General features: G+C 40.8%; 2 protein-coding genes and 4 non-coding genes across 6 annotated transcripts; 4 read left to right on the forward strand and 2 right to left on the reverse strand.

Moving 5' to 3' along the window:
• The first annotated feature begins 327 nt into the window (after nt 1-327).
• On the forward strand, nt 328-401 carry TRNAI-AAU (transfer RNA isoleucine (anticodon AAU)). Its single transcript has one exon. It is a non-coding gene; the product is annotated as a tRNA-Ile (tRNA).
• Nucleotides 402-5,861: 5,460 nt separating this feature from the next.
• On the reverse strand, nt 5,862-6,242 carry LOC139324628 (histone H2B 1/2/3/4/6-like). Its single transcript, XM_070954353.1, has one exon. The coding sequence runs from the start codon at nt 6,240-6,242 to the stop codon at nt 5,862-5,864; it is 381 nt and encodes a 126-aa protein (XP_070810454.1).
• Nucleotides 6,243-6,736: 494 nt separating this feature from the next.
• On the forward strand, nt 6,737-7,164 carry LOC139324593 (histone H2A type 2-C-like). Its single transcript, XM_070954310.1, has one exon. It carries the CDS (start codon nt 6,737-6,739, stop codon nt 7,124-7,126), a length of 390 nt encoding a protein of 129 aa, XP_070810411.1. The 3' UTR covers nt 7,127-7,164.
• An 8,518-nt stretch (nt 7,165-15,682) lies between these two features.
• On the forward strand, nt 15,683-15,755 carry TRNAM-CAU (transfer RNA methionine (anticodon CAU)). The gene has a single exon. It is a non-coding gene; the product is annotated as a tRNA-Met (tRNA).
• Nucleotides 15,756-17,037: 1,282 nt separating this feature from the next.
• On the forward strand, nt 17,038-17,110 carry TRNAK-CUU (transfer RNA lysine (anticodon CUU)). Its single transcript has one exon. It is a non-coding gene; the product is annotated as a tRNA-Lys (tRNA).
• A 362-nt stretch (nt 17,111-17,472) lies between these two features.
• TRNAM-CAU (transfer RNA methionine (anticodon CAU)) lies at nt 17,473-17,544 on the reverse strand. The gene has a single exon. It is a non-coding gene; the product is annotated as a tRNA-Met (tRNA).
• Nucleotides 17,545-17,695: the final 151 nt, after the last annotated feature.

Raw genomic sequence — 17,695 nt, forward strand, 5'->3', positions numbered from 1 at the left:
TATTGCATATATATATATATATAATATATATATTGCATTTTATATATGTATATATATAAAACAATATATATATATATGCAATATATATATTGTTTTAAAATGTGCTGCAGGAAGAAGGATGAAAAGTGGCTAGGACAATCCTGGATGAAGATCAGAGGGTTCAAGGAATCCGAATGAAACAACGGAAGATGATTATACAATGTCATTTAATATTTAGGATTATATGAAAACAAGCAAATTTAAGGGGCACCAAAGATCTCCCCGTTTGAGATTATAATTCGACTCGATTGGCTTCATTAAGAGGCTAAACCAGCTCCTTCCATAGGTGGCCGGTTAGCTCAGTTGGTTAGAGCGTGGTGCTAATAACGCCAAGGTCGCGGGTTCGATCCCCGTACGGGCCAACCAGTATTTTTTATTTTATTTTATTTTTATTTTTAAGACGATGAAAAACTATTTTAAACAACAAACCCCTTGTGTGACTGGCTGTTTTTCCCGGGCAAATCTTTTCGGACACCGACCTTTTATGCGATTCTTCCCAGTTAAGCAGAAAATACCATGAAAAAGTGTGCAAACGCAATGCAACACAATGTCATGCAATGCAAAGGAAAAGTGTAACGCAAAGCAAGGCAAGAAATAGTGTGATGCAATGCAAATGCAAATACATTTTACTCAATTACAGTTTTTGCCAAAATCTCCCCCCTCCTTTTTTTAATCATGTCTGAATATTTCTATGCTTACTTACATAAAAAACATCTTCATTTGCCCTTAAATTCTAATTATTGCTATTTATTCATTTTTGTTCTCTTTTATTCTTTAAACAATTCATTCTTTATCTTAATATCTTTATATTTGTTCCGGGTTGTCTTTCTTCCATTTCATCTTTTTTATTGTACAGTAATCTTTCTCCTCAAACCTACCACCTCTCTCTTTTCTTTCCTTCTTACTTTCTCTTCCCCTCTTCTTCTCCTCCTCTCTACTTCCTCTTCCTTTCTCCTTCTCCTCCTCTCTTCCTCCCTCTCTTACCCTCACTCCTACTCTAATTCCCCTTCCCTTCCCTTCCTTTCTCCCTTCTCTTCCTTCCTTCTCTCTCCTTCCTTCTCTCTTCCATTTCTCTTCTCCTTCCTTCATCCCTCTCTATTGCGGTATTCATTTTCAATTTTATATTTTCCACTATGGAGTCCAGGAACCCCAATCTTTCTTTCATTTATCAAGTATATTTCTCAAAATTTCCCCTCATCTTTTTAATTATTAGCAGTATATTTCATCTTATTCCATTTTTTCTTTTAAATCTTTACTCAAGCAATCTTCCAACCCTTAGACTTTTTACTTTTAACAAGATATTTTTTCTACTTTACTTCTTATTTATTTATTTATTATTATTTATTTATTTATTTATTTGTTTGTTTGTTTGTTTATTTATTTATTTATTTATTATATTTCTATACCGCCTTTCTCCCGTAGGACTCAAGGCGGTGTACAGTCAAGAAAAATATAGATACACAAACATCATAAAATTGCTAATTAAAATTATTATTATAACATAGTTTGGCCCAATTAAATAGAACCTAAAATTAGATAACATTTTAAAAACATTCACATGTTCATATGTTTAGCCCTGCTTGTTGGAACATCAGGGTTTTGAGGGCATGGCGGAAAGCACGGAGATCAGGGATATTCCGTATCTCCGGGGGCAGTTCATTCCAAAGGGTTGGAGCCCTCACAGAGAAGGCCCTCCCCCTGGGAGTCGCCAGTCGGCATAATTTGACTGACGGTACCCTGAGTAGTCCCTCCCTGTGAGAACGAACTGGTCGGTGGGAGGCTATTGGTGGCAAAAGACGGTCTCATAGGTACCCAGGTCCTAAGCCATGGAGCGCTTTAAAGGTGATAGAACTAACACCTTGAATCGCACCCGGAAGACCACCGGGAGCCAGTGCAGCTCGCGTAGGAGAGGTGTTACATGGGCGCAACGAGCTGCGCCCATAATCACCCGCGCGGCTACATTCTGGACCAGTTGGAGCCTCTGGGTGCTTTTCAAGGGGAGCCCCATGTAGAGACCATTACAGTAGTCAACACGGGAGGTGACTAGGCCATTCTTACAAGTATGTCATTTAAATCATTTTTTACATTTCAATTTCATTCAGTTTTACATCTTAATTTCAATTAATTAATTAAGGAAGGGACCTGGTAGGTCATCTAGTCCAACCCCCTGCCCAGCCAGAGGACCATACACCATTTCTGACAGATGGCAGTCGAATCTCATATTTGGGAGTTCCTGTGTCCTTTTTACTGTTTGTTGGAGGTGTTTGTTGGAGGCAATTTACAGATTACAGATTAATAAAGTTGGAAGGGACCCTGTAGGGCATCTAGTCCAACCCCCCCCACTCAAGCAGGAGACCCTATATCATTTCTGACAGATGGCAGCCCAGTCTCTTCTTGAAAGCCTCCAGTGATGAAGTTCCCACAACTTCCGAAGGCAACTTCTGTTCCATGGGTTGATTGTTCTCACGGTCAGAAAATGTCTCCTTATTTCCAGGTTGAATCACTCCTTGATCAGTTTCCATCCCATTATTCCTTGAATGGTCTTCAGGTGCTTTGGATAATAGCCTGACCCCCCCCCTCTCTGGGGAAGCCCCTCAAATATTGGGACACCGCTCTCATGCCCCTTTAATGGACATCATTGCAATCTGACTGCCTACCAACCTGCCTTCCATTGAGGACCTGTATACTGCACGAGTCAAAAAGAGAACTGTGAAAATATCCTCAGACCTCTCAAATCCTGGACATCAACTATTTCAGCTTCTACCCTCAAAACGAAATTATAGAGCATTGCACACCTGAAAAACTAGACAACGGACAGTTTTTCCCCACATGCCATCACTCTGCTAAACAACTAATTCCCACAACACTGTAGAACTATTTACTAAGACTGTATTACTATTCTTCTTCTCAACCTTCCGATTACTACCTCCTTTTCTACTTATTTATTTATTTATTTATTTATTTATTTATTTATTTATTATATTTCTATACTGCCTTTCTCCCGTAGGACTCAAGGCGGTGTACAGTCAAGAAAAATATAGACACACAAACATCATAAAATTGCTAATTAAAATTATTACTTAGTTTGGTCAATTAAATAAAACCCAGAATTAGATAGTAAATTATTGTTAGAATCCTTACGATTTGTATTGTTTTATTTAGTTTCCTAGTATGATTTTTGATTGCTTATTTAGTGTCCTATGACTATCACTAAGTGTTGCATCTTATGATTCATGATGAATGTATTTATGATAACTATGATCATGATCTGTCACTTATATCTTTTATGTACACTGAGAGTTTATGCACCGGAGACAAATTCCTTGTGTGTCCAATCACACTTGGCCAATAAAGAATTGTATCTATGTTCTATATATTCAATATCATTTGAATCAAGACGATTAGGGAACTGGAGACTAAAACATATGAAGAACGGTTACAGGAACTGGGTATGTCTAGTTTAATGAAAAGAAGGACTAGGGGAGACATGATAGCAGCGTTCCAATATCTCAGGGGCTGCCACAAAGAAGAGGGAGTCAAGTCACGAACATCCTGACTTCCAACTTCTTCTTCCAAGGATATAAGAAACACTTAAATTCAACTCTTAGTTTAAAACTATAAGTGCTTCAAGCACTCTAGAGTTGAGACTCTAGAAAGAGTGCAGAGAAGAGCAACAAAGATGATTAGGGGACTGGAGGCTAAAACATATAAAGAATTGGGTATGTCTAGTTTGATGAAAAGAAGGACTGGGGTGACATGATAGCAGGGTTTCAATATCTCAGGGGCTGCCACAAAGAAGAGGGAGTCAAATTATTCTCCAAAGCACCTGAGGGCAGGACAAGAAGCAATGGGTGGAAACTAATCAAGGAGAGAAGCAACTTAGAACTAAGGAGAAATTTCCTGACAGTTAGAACAATTGATCAGTGGAACAACTTGCCTCCAGAAGTTGTGAATGCTCCAACACTGGAAGTTTTTAAGAAGATGTTGGATAACCATTTGTTTGAAGTGGTGTAGGCTTTCCTGCCTAAACAGGAGGTTGGATTAGAAGACCTCCAAGGTCCCTTCCAACTCTGTTATTCTATTGTATTCTATCTCACCAAACCCACTGATCCACCCCCACCTGTTCTTATTAATCTATAAAACCCACTGCCACTAGAAATTAAGAGACTACTATTATGCCATAGGAGTCCCCGCTTTCACATCTAACATCTTTCACATTAGATGTGCATCTAAATGCACATCTAAACCACTGCTTCTCAACCTTGGCATTTTAAAGCCCTGTGGACTTCAACTCCCAGAATTCCCCAGCCAGTTTATGGAAGCCCAGCTGTAGAATTGTGGGCTGCCTCAATGAAGCTGGTTTAATTCCATTTACGTGTAAAGCCATTTCTTCACTGGGCATAATCCACATGTGTAAAAACTACAGCTCTCATAACTTTGTTAAATTTATTTGCCTCTGTTTATCCTGCCATGGGCTGCTTTAAGCGGCTTACAACAGTAAAGCAGGAAAAATGATAAAAATGTGAACATAATAGTAATGAAACTGTAGGAAGAAATATCCTTCTGGGTTCAGCTCCAAGTGGGGAAAAAGACACTGGAAACATGGAGACTGCTTGGAAAGATGGTTTAATGGTGGACAGGATCACATGGTTTGAGTTCCTGAACAGAAAAGGGCCGAGACGCAGTGAGTCCCTGGGTTTTATGCCTTCTCTGGCTTTGAACTTCCTGGGGCCCCGAAAGAGTATCCTGATTGGTTGTCAGACTCCCAGAGGTTGGGGGTCTTAGCTAGCCTTGTTGGCTGATGTAATCTTCCCAGGTGCCATGTGGTGAGTTTCTGCTGCTAGATGGGCCCTATTGTGTTGCAGATGAGTTTCAAAGATTGAAAGATTGAGTTTCTGCCTCTTGCCCATTGACAAAGGAGTGGGGGGGAGAGGAGGCAGGAAGCTGCTTTGTCTTTAAAACATGCTTCTCCATTTCTCATCCAGGGAAACATAATATTCTGCCTTTTTAATATTTCCTAAAATATTTCATTCTTTCAGGAAAGGGGTGGGTGCTAATTTCCTACACATCAAACTAGACGTACCCAGTTCCTGCAACCGTTCTTCATATGTTTTAGTCTCCAGTACCCTAATCATCTTGATTCAAATATATAGAGCATAGATAGAATTCTTTATTGGCCAAGTGTGATTGGACACACAAGGAATTTGTCTCCGGTGCATAAGCTCTCAGTGTACATAAAAGATATAAGTTCCTAAGATACGTATCGGAATGGAGAAGATGGATTGATTATATTCAAAATAAGTATCTGACAAGAAAATATCAAATAGCTTATGAATGAATGTTGGTATTAGAAGTATTTGGTTATCTGTAGTGGAGTTAAGGTTTCAGTGGGGGAGGCAGTACTTTGAGGATAAGTAGATTAATCTAGTTTATGTTTGATTAAATGAAACACCTTGTATTTTGCTCTGGGAAGTGGGGGGAAGGGTGGGAGGAACAGGGGAAAATTTTTTTTTGTATTTCTTTTTTGTAAAACTTTTTCAATTAAAAAAAAAGAGATATAAGTTCCTATCATGTCACCCTAGTCCTTCTTTTCATCAAACTACTAGACATACCCAGTTCCTGCAACCGTTCTTCACGTTTTAGCCTCCAGTCCCCTAATTATCTTGGTTGCTCTTCTCTGCACGGGACTTTAAATCAGATGAAGGCTAGTGATCAGCAGCTCTTCCTTTGCTTAAGTGGGTGGCTCTTAAAAGAGCCTTTGGGTTTTTTTTAAAAAAAAAAACTTCGGGGATCCCCGCGAGCTTTTGCAAGGAAAGACGACTTTACTTGGAGCTGGTGTATTTGGTGACGGCTTTGGTGCCCTCGGAGACGGCGTGCTTGGCCAGCTCTCCGGGCAGGAGGAGGCGGACGGCCGTCTGGATCTCCCGGGAGGTGATGGTGGAGCGCTTGTTGTAGTGAGCCAGGCGGGAAGCTTCAGCCGCGATGCGCTCGAAGATGTCGTTGACGAAGGAGTTCATGATGCTCATGGCCTTGGAGGAGATCCCAGTGTCCGGGTGGACTTGCTTCAACACCTTGTAGACGTAGATGGAGTAGCTCTCCTTGCGGCTCTTCTTGCGCTTCTTGTCTCCTTTTTTCTGCGTCTTGGTGATGGCCTTTTTGGAGCCCTTTTTGGGCACCGGGGCAGATTTAGCCGGTTCGGGCATCCTTCGTCCTAGTTTAATCTACAGCACAACCGAATGAATTAATTTGCACTTCATTGATCGGTCCAGCTTATAAAGGAGCCCTATGCAAACGAAGTATAAAAAAAAAATGCTCTGCTTATGATTGGCTAATTTGAATGGTGGTGGGAAGGAAAAAACAAAAAAACTTTTCGGAATGTTGGGTTTGACCAGCGGTGCGCTCTCATTGGTCGACCGCTAGGCATTTGCTTTCTCTCTCTCTCTCTCATTGGGTGATTTAAACAGACGTCTTTTTTTTTTTTTTGGTGATTGGTTAGTCCGGGGAGGGGGGAAAGAAGGAGGAGAAGGAGAGCCCAAACCTCATTGGACGAACGGAGATGCAAGCGGCCCAATCAAAAGAGGCGCTCGCGAGACTTTGAAAAAGTATATAAAGGGCCAGGAAAAGGCGAGTTTTTCATTCGGAGATTTGAAAGTCTCTTTTTTTTCTCTTTCTCCGCTTCTAGGCTAATTGAATCAGGATGTCCGGACGCGGCAAGCAAGGCGGCAAAGCCAGGGCCAAGGCCAAGACTCGCTCATCCCGCGCCGGGCTGCAGTTCCCCGTGGGCCGCGTGCATCGCCTGCTCCGCAAGGGCAACTACGCGGAGAGGGTGGGCGCCGGAGCTCCCGTCTACCTGGCCGCGGTGCTGGAATACCTGACGGCGGAAATCTTGGAGCTGGCGGGCAACGCGGCCCGGGATAACAAGAAGACTCGGATCATCCCGCGCCACTTGCAGCTGGCCATCCGCAACGACGAGGAGCTGAACAAGCTGCTGGGCAAAGTCACCATCGCCCAGGGAGGCGTCTTGCCCAACATCCAAGCCGTCCTCCTGCCCAAGAAGACCGAGAGCCACAAGGCCAAAGGGAAGTGAGGAGCCTCCCGGCCCGCCTGCTTCGCTCGCCCCAAGAACGACACCCCCCAAAAGGCTCTTTTAAGAGCCACCCACCTTTTCTCGGAAAGAGCTGAGGAGAACATAAAGTGGTTTTTTTTTTTGAGATGGGGGGGGGGTTAGAGAATTTAAAAGCCGATCTCTGATTTTTTTCCCCCCCTTGCAATCATAAATATTTTTTTTTATAAAAAGTTTTTTTATTTTAAACACATTAAAAACAAAACATAGACGTACAACATTTATAGAAGAAAAAAATAAAGAGAAAATCTCACTTTTTGGCTGGATGCAGTGATTCTTTCTATATATCAATATTTACAGATATTTTAGTATATATATATATATATATATATGTCTTTTTCTTTTTCGTAGGCTTTTATGTGCATATTCTTTCTAGCCAGGTTTTACCTACGTAAACTAAGTTGTTCTACAGCCCTGGTTCTGTGAAATCTCATTCACAAGTTTGTGAATGAGATTTCACAGAACCAGGGCTGTAGAACAACTTAGTTTACGTAGGTAAAACCTGGCTAGAAAGAATATGCATATATATATATATATATATATATATATATATATATATATATATATCACACACACACACACACACACATATATATGTGTTTTTCTTCTAGCCAGGTTTTCCCTACGTAGCCAAGGGTTTTTTTTGGCTACGTAGGGAAAACCTGGCTAGAAGAAAAACACATAAACCCTACGAAGAAGTAAGAAAATTTATATATATATATATATATATACCACCCTTCTCCCTGAGGACTCAGGGTGGTGCACAGCCAGAATTAAAAACATGAAATACAAATATTAAAAAACAAAATATATATAAATTTGGCCCAAAAATTTTAAAAATCACAAACCAATTAAAACATTTAAAAAATTTCTTCCTAAACCAGCCCGGCTTGCTGGAAAAAGTGGGTTTTAAGGGCACGGCGGAAGGCACTGAGGTCTTGACTTATGTAACATTCATTTTCTACTTTCTTTCCTTCCCTCTCTATCCTATAAGTTGATCGGCCACATTTTCCCCTTCCTTTCTTCATTCATGTTTGTTTTTTGTTTTGTTTGTTTTTATTAAATTGATATACCGCCCTACTCCCGAAGGACTCAGGGCGGTGAACAGGCACAAAATAAAATACATAGATAGGAAAGTTAGAAATATAATTAAAACCAGATTAAATAATTTAGCCCGAGACAATTAAAAACCCCAATAATTTAAAACATTAAAATTTCGATTTAAAAGAATTTTAAAACGGGGGAGAAAATTAGGACAGGCCAGTAATTAGCCAGGTAACTTATTTCCTTATTTTTCAACCATTCATACCATCTACTCTGTATCTTATAGTACTTGATATTGCTTTTTGTGTGTGCTAATTAAAAGAAATTACCTACTTATTAGCCCAAGATTACAGCCCCTCTTTTTCAGTTTTCCAATTGTGTTTAAAGTTATCCACTTTGGTTTATATGGAGATTCCCTCCCCCCCCCAGGCAACTGGACTTCCTGGTTTGTCTTTGAAGACGTTTCTTTGAATGACCCACTTTCTGCAATGAGTATAAATCTATTTCCCATCATTCATTCTGAGCTGAAGAAGCTGCTTGGATGAGAAGCGAAACGTGTTCAAAAGTCAAAAAAAATGAAAGTCCTCTTGCCTCTTGAAAAAAAAAGCCACTTTTGAGATAGTAAAACTGGGTTTTTCTTAAAAAGCCATTCATTTCATCCCCTTGGCCTTATTCTCACACATAACTCATTTTAAATGTTATCTAATTCTGGGTTTTATTTAATTGACCAAACTAAGTAATAATTTTAATTAGCAATTTTATGATGTTTGTGTGTCTATATTTTTCTTGACTGTACACCGCCTTGAGTCGTACGGGAGAAAGGTGGTATAGAAATATAATAAATAAATAAATAAAAATAATAACTCGATCCTCCAGAAATTTAGCAGTTGACATTCCCTCACTTCCACCAAATTGTAGCTGATCTTAATTTTTTAAATGGTCCCTTTTAATACATGGTTTTGCTGCAACCCGGAGGGCAGATTAAATCAATGAAAACCTTAAAAAGCGTCTCAAAAATGTGTGAACGCAACCCGTAGCCCTTGTCAAAGACGAGTTTAAACGAGAGCTTGAAAGGCGCGTGAAACTTTCGAGCCAATTCGCCCCGTTTTAGTAAGCATCTTTTGCGAGATGGATACTGTAATTCAATTTAAATGTTGCAAAGTGGGCCTTATATTTTTACAATGTTTTAAAAAGCCCCGGAGGAAGTCTGGCCGCGATTTTTCGACGATCACATTTTTAATTTAAAAATAAAAAAGCACTTTGTTTGAGAAAGGAAAAGCGCCGGCTTTAAAAATGTTAAAGCCATTTGCTTTCCCTCTCCTTGTTTCAAAATCCTCAACTTCGCGCCAACTCAAAGGAGGAAAGCGATTGGCTCCCGTCCAGCCGGCGCGGGAGTTTTTTTTTTTTTTTGAAAAAGGAACTTGAGCCAGTCGCTTGCAAGCGCGGGAATTTTGAAAAGGGGGGGAGAGAAATTCAGCCCGGCTTGGAAGGACAAACGCGCCTTTGCACAAAGTGGGGTGGGGGAATGGATCAGTTACAGTTTCTCATTGATCAAATGGTGCATTTTGAAAATATTTTGGGGTGATACACAATTTAAAAAGGAAGGCAGATTAAAAATAAATTCAGCAGTTTTATAAGATATGTGGATTCCAGCTCCCAGCCAGATGGCTGGGAAATTCTGGGAGTTGAAATCCCTGCATCTTAAAAGTTGTTGAAGTTGAAAAACTTAAAAAGAGTACACAGATCCCTGTGGGCTAATCTGGCCAGGATTTGCACCAAAAATGTAATTGTTATTGCTTTTCCCCCCATTTAATCCTGTTATATTTATATTGACTGTTTCCTAATATGATCTGATTGCTTATTTGCACCGTATGACTATCATTAAGTGTTGTACCTTATGATTCTTGATGAATGTATCTTTTCTTTTATGTACACTGAGAGCATATGCACCAAAGACCAATTCCTTGTGTGTCCCATCACACCTGATTAATAAAGAATTCTATTCTATTCTGTTCTGTTCTATTCTGTTCTGTTCTATTTAAGAGGATATCAGTACCTTGGCTTGCTATCTAGTTATTTGGATTGATTTGATTAAAGGTATTGTTTTACAGCCAAGAGCCTGATGCAGGAGATAAGTAGCCTTCCTCTATTTCTCGTGCTTGCTGCCAACAACCCTGTGAGGTAGGCTAGGCTGTGTTGGAAGAAATCTTCTTCTAGGTTCAGCTCCAAGTGGGGAAAAAGACACTGGAAACATGGAGACTGCTTGGAGAGATGGTTTAATGGTGGACAGGATCACATGGCTTGAGTTTCTGAACAGAAAAGGGGCAGATACAGCAAATCCTCGGGTTTTTATGCTGTCTCTGGCTCTGCATTTCCTGGGGCCCAGAAAGAGTATCCTGATTGGTTGTCAGACTCCCAGGGGGTGGGGGTCTTAGCTAGCCTTGCTGGCTGATGTAATCTTCCTAGGTGCCATGTGGTGAGTTTCTGTTGCTAGATGGGTAGAGGGCTAATCCTATCTTTGTTGGATCTTTGGCAATTCCTACTATGGCTCTGCCTGAAGGAGGTAGATCTTTGTTATGTAGAATAGACTGGCCCAGGCCTTAATGGCCCATTGACAAAGGGTGGGGGCAGGAAGATGGGAGCTGCTTTAAAATGTGCTTCTCCATTTCTCATCCAGGGAAATATAATATTCTGCCTTTTTCATATTTCCTAAAATATTTCACTCTTCCAGGAAAGGGGTGGGTGCTAACTTCCTACAGCTGGGACACGACCGGGCCAAAAGTTCCCAGGGTGCGGGTGGACTTGTATTTCCGATTCTTTTGATTGACATTTTAAAATTATTTCTTTGTTATTAGATAAGCTATAGCTCCTGAGTCTTTTCGAAATGAGATTTTTATTTATTTATTTATTTATTTATTAAATTTTTATACCGCCCCCTCTCCCGAAGGACTCGGGGCGGTGAACAGCCAAAATTAAAAACACACAATACAAATATTAAAATGCATTAAAACAGGATTAAATTATCTTAGGCTTCACCAATTTAAAACCCCGTTACCCATAAAATTCACCAATTAAAAATTTTTAACCCAGCCCGGCTTGCTGAAATAAAAACGTCTTCAGGGCCCGGCGGAAGGTCCGGAGATCCGGGATTAGTCGTATCCCTGGGGGCAGCTCATTCCAGAGGGCGGGTGCCCCCACAGAGAAGGCTCTTCCCCGGGGGGTCGCCAGCCGACATTGCCTGACAGACGGCACCCTGAGGAGACCCTCTCTGTGGGAGCGTGTTGGCCGGTGGGAGGTTATCGGAGGCAGAAGGTGGTCTCGTAAATAACTGGGTCCTAAGCCATGGAGCGCTTTGAAGATGAGAACCAACACCTTGAAGCGCACTCGGAAGACCACTGGAAGCCAATGCAGCTCGCGCAGGAGAGGTGTCACGTGGGAGCGCCACGCCGCCCCCATAAGTACCCGCGCGGCCGCATTCTGCACCAGTTGGAGCCTCCGAGTGCTCCTCAAGGGGAGCCCCATGTAGAGAGCATTACAGTAGTCGAGGCGGGAAGTAACGAGGGCATGAGTGACCGTGCATAGGGAGTCCCGATCCAGAAAGGGGCGCAACTGGCGTATCAGGCGGACCTGATAGAAAGCCCCCCTGGCCACGGCCGTCAAATGCTCTTCTAAGGACAGCCGTGCGTCCAGGAGGACACCCAAGTTACGCACCCTCTCCGTGGGGGCCAATGTCTCGCCCCCAATAGTCAGCGATGGCACCAGCTGACTATATCGGGACGCCGGCAGCCACAGCCACTCAGTCTTGGAGGGATTGAGTCGGAGCCTGTTCCGCCCCATCCAGACCCGCACCGCCTCCAGGCACCGGGACATCACTTCAAGGGCATCGTTGGGGTGGTCTGGGGTGGAGATGTACAGCTGGGTGTCATCAGCGTACAGATGGCACTGCACCCCAAAACCACGGATGATCTCGCCCAGCGGCTTCACATAAATGTTGAACAGGAGAGGCGAGAGGACCGACCCTTGTGGCACCCCACAAACCAGGTGCCTTGAGGTCGACCTCTGCCCTCCAGCCAACACAGACTGCGACCTGTCGGAGAGATAGGAGGAGAACCACCGTAAAACAGTGCCTCCCACTCCCAACCCCTCCAACCGGCGCAGCATGATACCATGGTCGATGGTATCAAAAGCCGCTGAGAGGTCTAATAGGACCAGAACAGAGGAACAACCTCTGTCCCGAGCCCTCCAGAGATCATCAACCAACGCGACCAATGCCGTTTCCGTGCTGTACCCGGGCCTGAAGCCGGACTGGAACGGATCTAGATAGACGGTTTCCTCCAGGTACTGGGGGAGCTGTCGCGCAACCACACTCTCAACAACCTTCGCCAGAAAGCGAAGGTTGGAAACTGGACGATAGTTTGCTAAAACAGCTGGGTCCAGAGAGGGCTTCTTGAGGAGGGGCCTCACCACCGCCTCTTTCAAGGCGGGAGGCAAGATGAGTGGCAAATAAATTCAATAAAGAAAATATTGATAATGTGCTATCAAATTGTTTTCAGTTCCTTAAAGAATGCCTTGGTGGATTTTATTCAGTGGTGAAATCCAATTTTTTTTTACTACTGGTTCTGTGGGCGTGGCTCGGTGGGCGTAGTATCGCTTGGTGGGCGTTGCAGGGGAAGGATACTGCAAAATCTCCATTCCCACCCCACTCCAGGGGAAGGACACTGCAAAATCTCCATTCCCACCCCACTCTCGGGCCAGCCAGAGGTGGTATTTACCAGTTCTCTGAACTCAAAATTTCCGCTGCTGGTTCTCCGAACTGCTCAAAATTTCCTCCACTGGTTCTCCAGAACCTGTCAGAACCTGCTGGATTTCACCCCTGATTTTATCCAAGACAAACGGACTTTAATTTGTTCTTTCAAATCTCTCAACGGCATTCTAGACTGTGTCATATAATATATGTGGGTATATGCATAATTTTGTATTTATTTATTTATTTGTTTGTTTGTTTGTTTATGTTTATGTAGTGTATATTGGAGGTGGAGACTCTTCCAGAGCTAATTTTTTCTTTTAATGTCTGCCAATTAGTGTACATCCAAAATGACAATAAAGTTATATTATTCTAAATTCATTAATATTGATGTTGCTACTTACTGGTCGTCCTTTTCTCTTTTCTCCCTTCCTTCCTTCTCTTCCCTTTTTTTCTTTTCTTCCACTTTCCCCTGCATTAGAGCCCTTTCCAGAGAATTTGGGCTTTGCACACTCTGGGTTCAAACTTAAGGTCTTTTGCATCACAGTTTTGGGTTGAGTCCTAATTTCATCCTTCCAATTCCTCTTTGCCCCTGATTTAAAAAAAAGACTTCTGTAATTGATGATTTAGATGAGGGAATAGAAGGGGAATTTACCAGATTTATGTATGATACTAAACTTCCCTAGATGATGTAGATCCAACATCCAGATGGATCTTGTCAGATTTGAACACTGGGCCCTCTCTAACAAAATGAAATTCAATGTGGAGAAAAGTAAAGTCTTACACTTGCCTAAGTGTAAGAAAGTGTAAGAAAAAACAAAAGTACACATATAGACTGGGTGAAACCAGGCTTAATAGCACTAACTGTGAGAGGGATCTTGGAGTCTTTACTGGATAACCAGCTAAATATGAGCCAGCAGTGTGCAGTGGCAGCCAAAAAAGCCAATGCAATCCTAAATTGCATTAATAGAGGGATACAATCAAGATCAAGGGAGGTACTAATACCACTCTATAAAGCCCTAGTAGGGTTGCCAGGTCTTGTTCCAAAAAATAGCGGACAAGCGGGGGGGGGGGGTGTTAAGTAGTAAATTTTTTTTTAAAAAATTACAATTAAATTATATATTTTCTTACAAACATTTTAAAACGTATTAAAATAATCACTTCAAAACTTTACTTAAAATTCAAAACATCAAATATATTATAATAATATGTAAAATATTAAATTACATTTTACTTTGCTGTCGTGTGTATTTTTTATTTGACTGCGCAGCTTTGATCAATTCTTTGTGTTTAAGGAATAATTCTTTAATTTCAGTACAACGTTGAGAAATATTAAAACATATACAAAGTTCACTTCGAACTGATGGTACAAGCAGTCGGTTACGTTCGTCAGTCCACAAATTTCCCATGACGCTGAAAATTCGTTCAACGTTTGCATTTGATACTGGAATTGATGCACAATACTGGAACAGTTTCAGTAAACTCGGAGCTGGCTCTTTCTTGAAAAAGTACGTCCACTTATCAAGGGATGAATCGCCCTGCAGATGAACATAAACTTTGGTGTATTTGCACACTCCTCTCTTTTGCTTTAAAGAATTTGAAATCTCGCCGCTGTCACTCTCATCACTCGACGCCATTTTAGGTCAGTCGACACAAGCTACAATACATTTTAAAAATGTGAACTGTACATAATTTTATAATATATTTTTATTTTAATCTCATCATTAATTTTTTCGGAGAATCGAGTTCAATGGATATTCGATCTTTGTCTCATTCTAACTTATGAAAAAAAAAAAGACAAAACACGATTGTCCTATCCTTATTCTCTTAGACTGTACAGCTTTAGATTACATACCATTTCATCATAAAGCTTTTGAATAAAAAAAATGTCCACTATTTTGTGAAAAAAAATAGTGAACATAATGTGAAAAAAAGCAGACCGTCCGCTCAAATAGTGGACACCTGGCAAGCCTAAGCCCTAGTAAGACCACACCTAGAGTTCTGTATCCAGTTTTGGTCATCACGCTATAAAAAAAGATGTTGAGACTCTAGAAAAAGTGCAGAGAAGAGCAACCAAGATGATTAGGGGACTGGAGACCAAAATATATAAAGAATAGTTGCAGGAACTGGGCATGGCTAGTCTAGTGAAGAGAAGGATCAGGGGAGACATGATAGCAGTCTTCCAATATTTGAGGGGCTGCCACAGAGAGGAGGGGGTCGAGCTATTTTCCAAAGCACCCGAAGGCCAGACAAGAAATCATGGATGGAAACTGATCAAGGAGAGATTCAACTGGAAATAAGGAGAAATTTTCTGACCACGAGAGCAATCAACCAATGGCACAGAAGTTTCCTTCAGAAGTTGTGGGAGCTTCATCACTGGAAGCTTTCAAGAAGAGACTGGACTGCCATGTGTCAGAAATGGTGTAGGCAGGGTCTCCTGCTTGGCTGGGGGGTTGGACTAGATGACCTACAAGGTCCCTTCCAACTCTGTCAATCTGTAATCTGTAAATTGCCTCCAACAACTGGGCTGCACACAAAACAGTAACTTCCAAATATAAATCAATGCAAAGTCATTTGGGGGTGGAAAAGCTGAGAAATAAAGAATACCAACACAGAGGATCAAAGAGAGAGACGAATCAATATACTTTTAAAAGCAATTTAACCCAATTTGCTCTTGCTTCCAAAACAGAACATACCTTCCAGTTGAAAGATGTCGCAACTCTCCACCATGTGCCTTCTTAGCGCAGTAGGCAACGCGTCAGTCTCATAATCTGAAGGTCCTGAGTTCGAGCCTCAGAGAGGGCAGATTTTTTTCCTTTTAAGGAAAGGGTGGAGGGAAGGAAGAATTTATTTTAGCAGCGTTTAAAAAAAGTGAAATAAAATATCTCACTGGGGGGAAATTGCAGGACACAGGTCGAGGCTTCTAAAGGGAGTTTTGCAGGTTTTGGATTTAAGGGGCGGGGGTAGAAAGAGGTTGCTGGGAGTCACACAGACACAGAGAGAGAGAGCATATGCACCTAAGACAAATCCAATTCATTCCATTACATATTTTCTATTCTATTCTATTCTATTCTATTCTATTCTATTCTATTCTATTCTATTCTATTCTATTCTATTCTATTCTATTCCATTCCATTCCATTCCATTCCATTCCATTCCATTCCATTCCATTCTATTATTCTAATTCTATCCCATCCCATCCCATCCCATATATTCTATTCTATTCTATTCTATTCTATTCTATTCTATTCTATTCTATTCTATTCTATTCTATTCTATTCTATTCTATTCTATTCCATTATTCTAATTCTAATTCTAATTCTAATTCTAATTCTATCCCAGCCCAGCCCAGCCCAGCCCATATTTTCTATTCTATTCTATTCTATTCTATTCTATTCTATTCTATTCTATTCTATTCTATTCTATTCTATTCTATTCTATTCTATTCTATTCTATTCTATTCTATTCTATTCTATTCCATTCCATTCCATTCCATTCCATTCCATTCCATTCTATTATTCTAATTCTAATTCTAATTCTAATTCTAATTCTAATTCTAATTCTAATTCTAATTCTAATTCTATCCCATCCCATCCCATCCCATCCCATCCCATCCCATATTTTCTATTCTATTCTATTCTATTCTATTCTATTCTATTCTATTCTATTCTATTCTATTCTATTCTATTCCATTCCATTCCATTCCATTCCATTCCATTCCATTCCATTATTCTAATTCTAATTCTAATTCTAATTCTAATTCTAATTCTAATTCTAATTCTAATTCTAATTCTAATTCTAATTCTAATTCTATCCCAGCCCAGCCCAGCCCAGCCCATATTTTCTATTCTATTCTATTCTATTCTATTCTATTCTATTCTATTCTATTCTATTCTATTCTATTCTATTCTATTCTATTCTATTCTATTCCATTCCATTCCATTCCCTATTCCATTCCTCCTCTCCTCTCCTCTCCTCTCCTCTCCTCTCCTCTCCTCTCCTCTCCCCATTGGCTTTCTCATTGCAATGCACTGACCAACGCATCTTGTGTGGAGTAAAGCTACGTAAACGGCAAAGCTTCCTAACTGCCCGGCTAGCTCAGTCGGTAGAGCATGAGACTCTTAATCTCAGGGTCGTGGGTTCGAGCCCCACGTTGGGCGAGCAGCTTTTGCTTTGCTTTTTTAAAAAATAGTAGCCCTCTCTTTTTAAATAGCTTTTTTTTAAAAACACACACACACAAAAAAACACGCTTTAGCCGGGCAGCTCGCAAGAATAAACAGCCCTCGCTGCAATTCTCCGGCCCCAGTGATGTTTTACAAACAGGTGGACTTCATCTCTTTGATGATGGAGTATTCAGAAAGGGAATTGAAAGGCTAAAACTGTAATGTTTTAGAGAATGAGTGGCAAACAAAATAATAATAATAATAATAATAATAATAATAATAATAATAATAATAATAATAATAATAATAATAATAATAAAAAACCCTGGATCTAAGGATGGGGGACAAAAAAAACTTATTAGCAGAGGATGGTTTCGATCCATCGACCTCTGGGTTATGGGCCCAGCACGCTTCCGCTGCGCCACTCTGCTGTGAATGGAATTCCTTTTGTTGAAACCCTTCAAATGATGCAGTTTCTGCTTGAGAGTATCTTGAATAAACAACAACAATAAACAAAACAAAACAAAACAAAACCAAACCAAACCAAAACAAAACAAAACAAAACACAAAACCCTTTTTCTT

This window comes from Pituophis catenifer, unplaced genomic scaffold (assembly GCF_029215685.1).
Source record: "Pituophis catenifer annectens isolate HBS135680 unplaced genomic scaffold, rPitCat1.0.hap2 SCAF_15, whole genome shotgun sequence".
Taxonomy (NCBI): Eukaryota; Metazoa; Chordata; class Lepidosauria; order Squamata; family Colubridae; genus Pituophis; species Pituophis catenifer.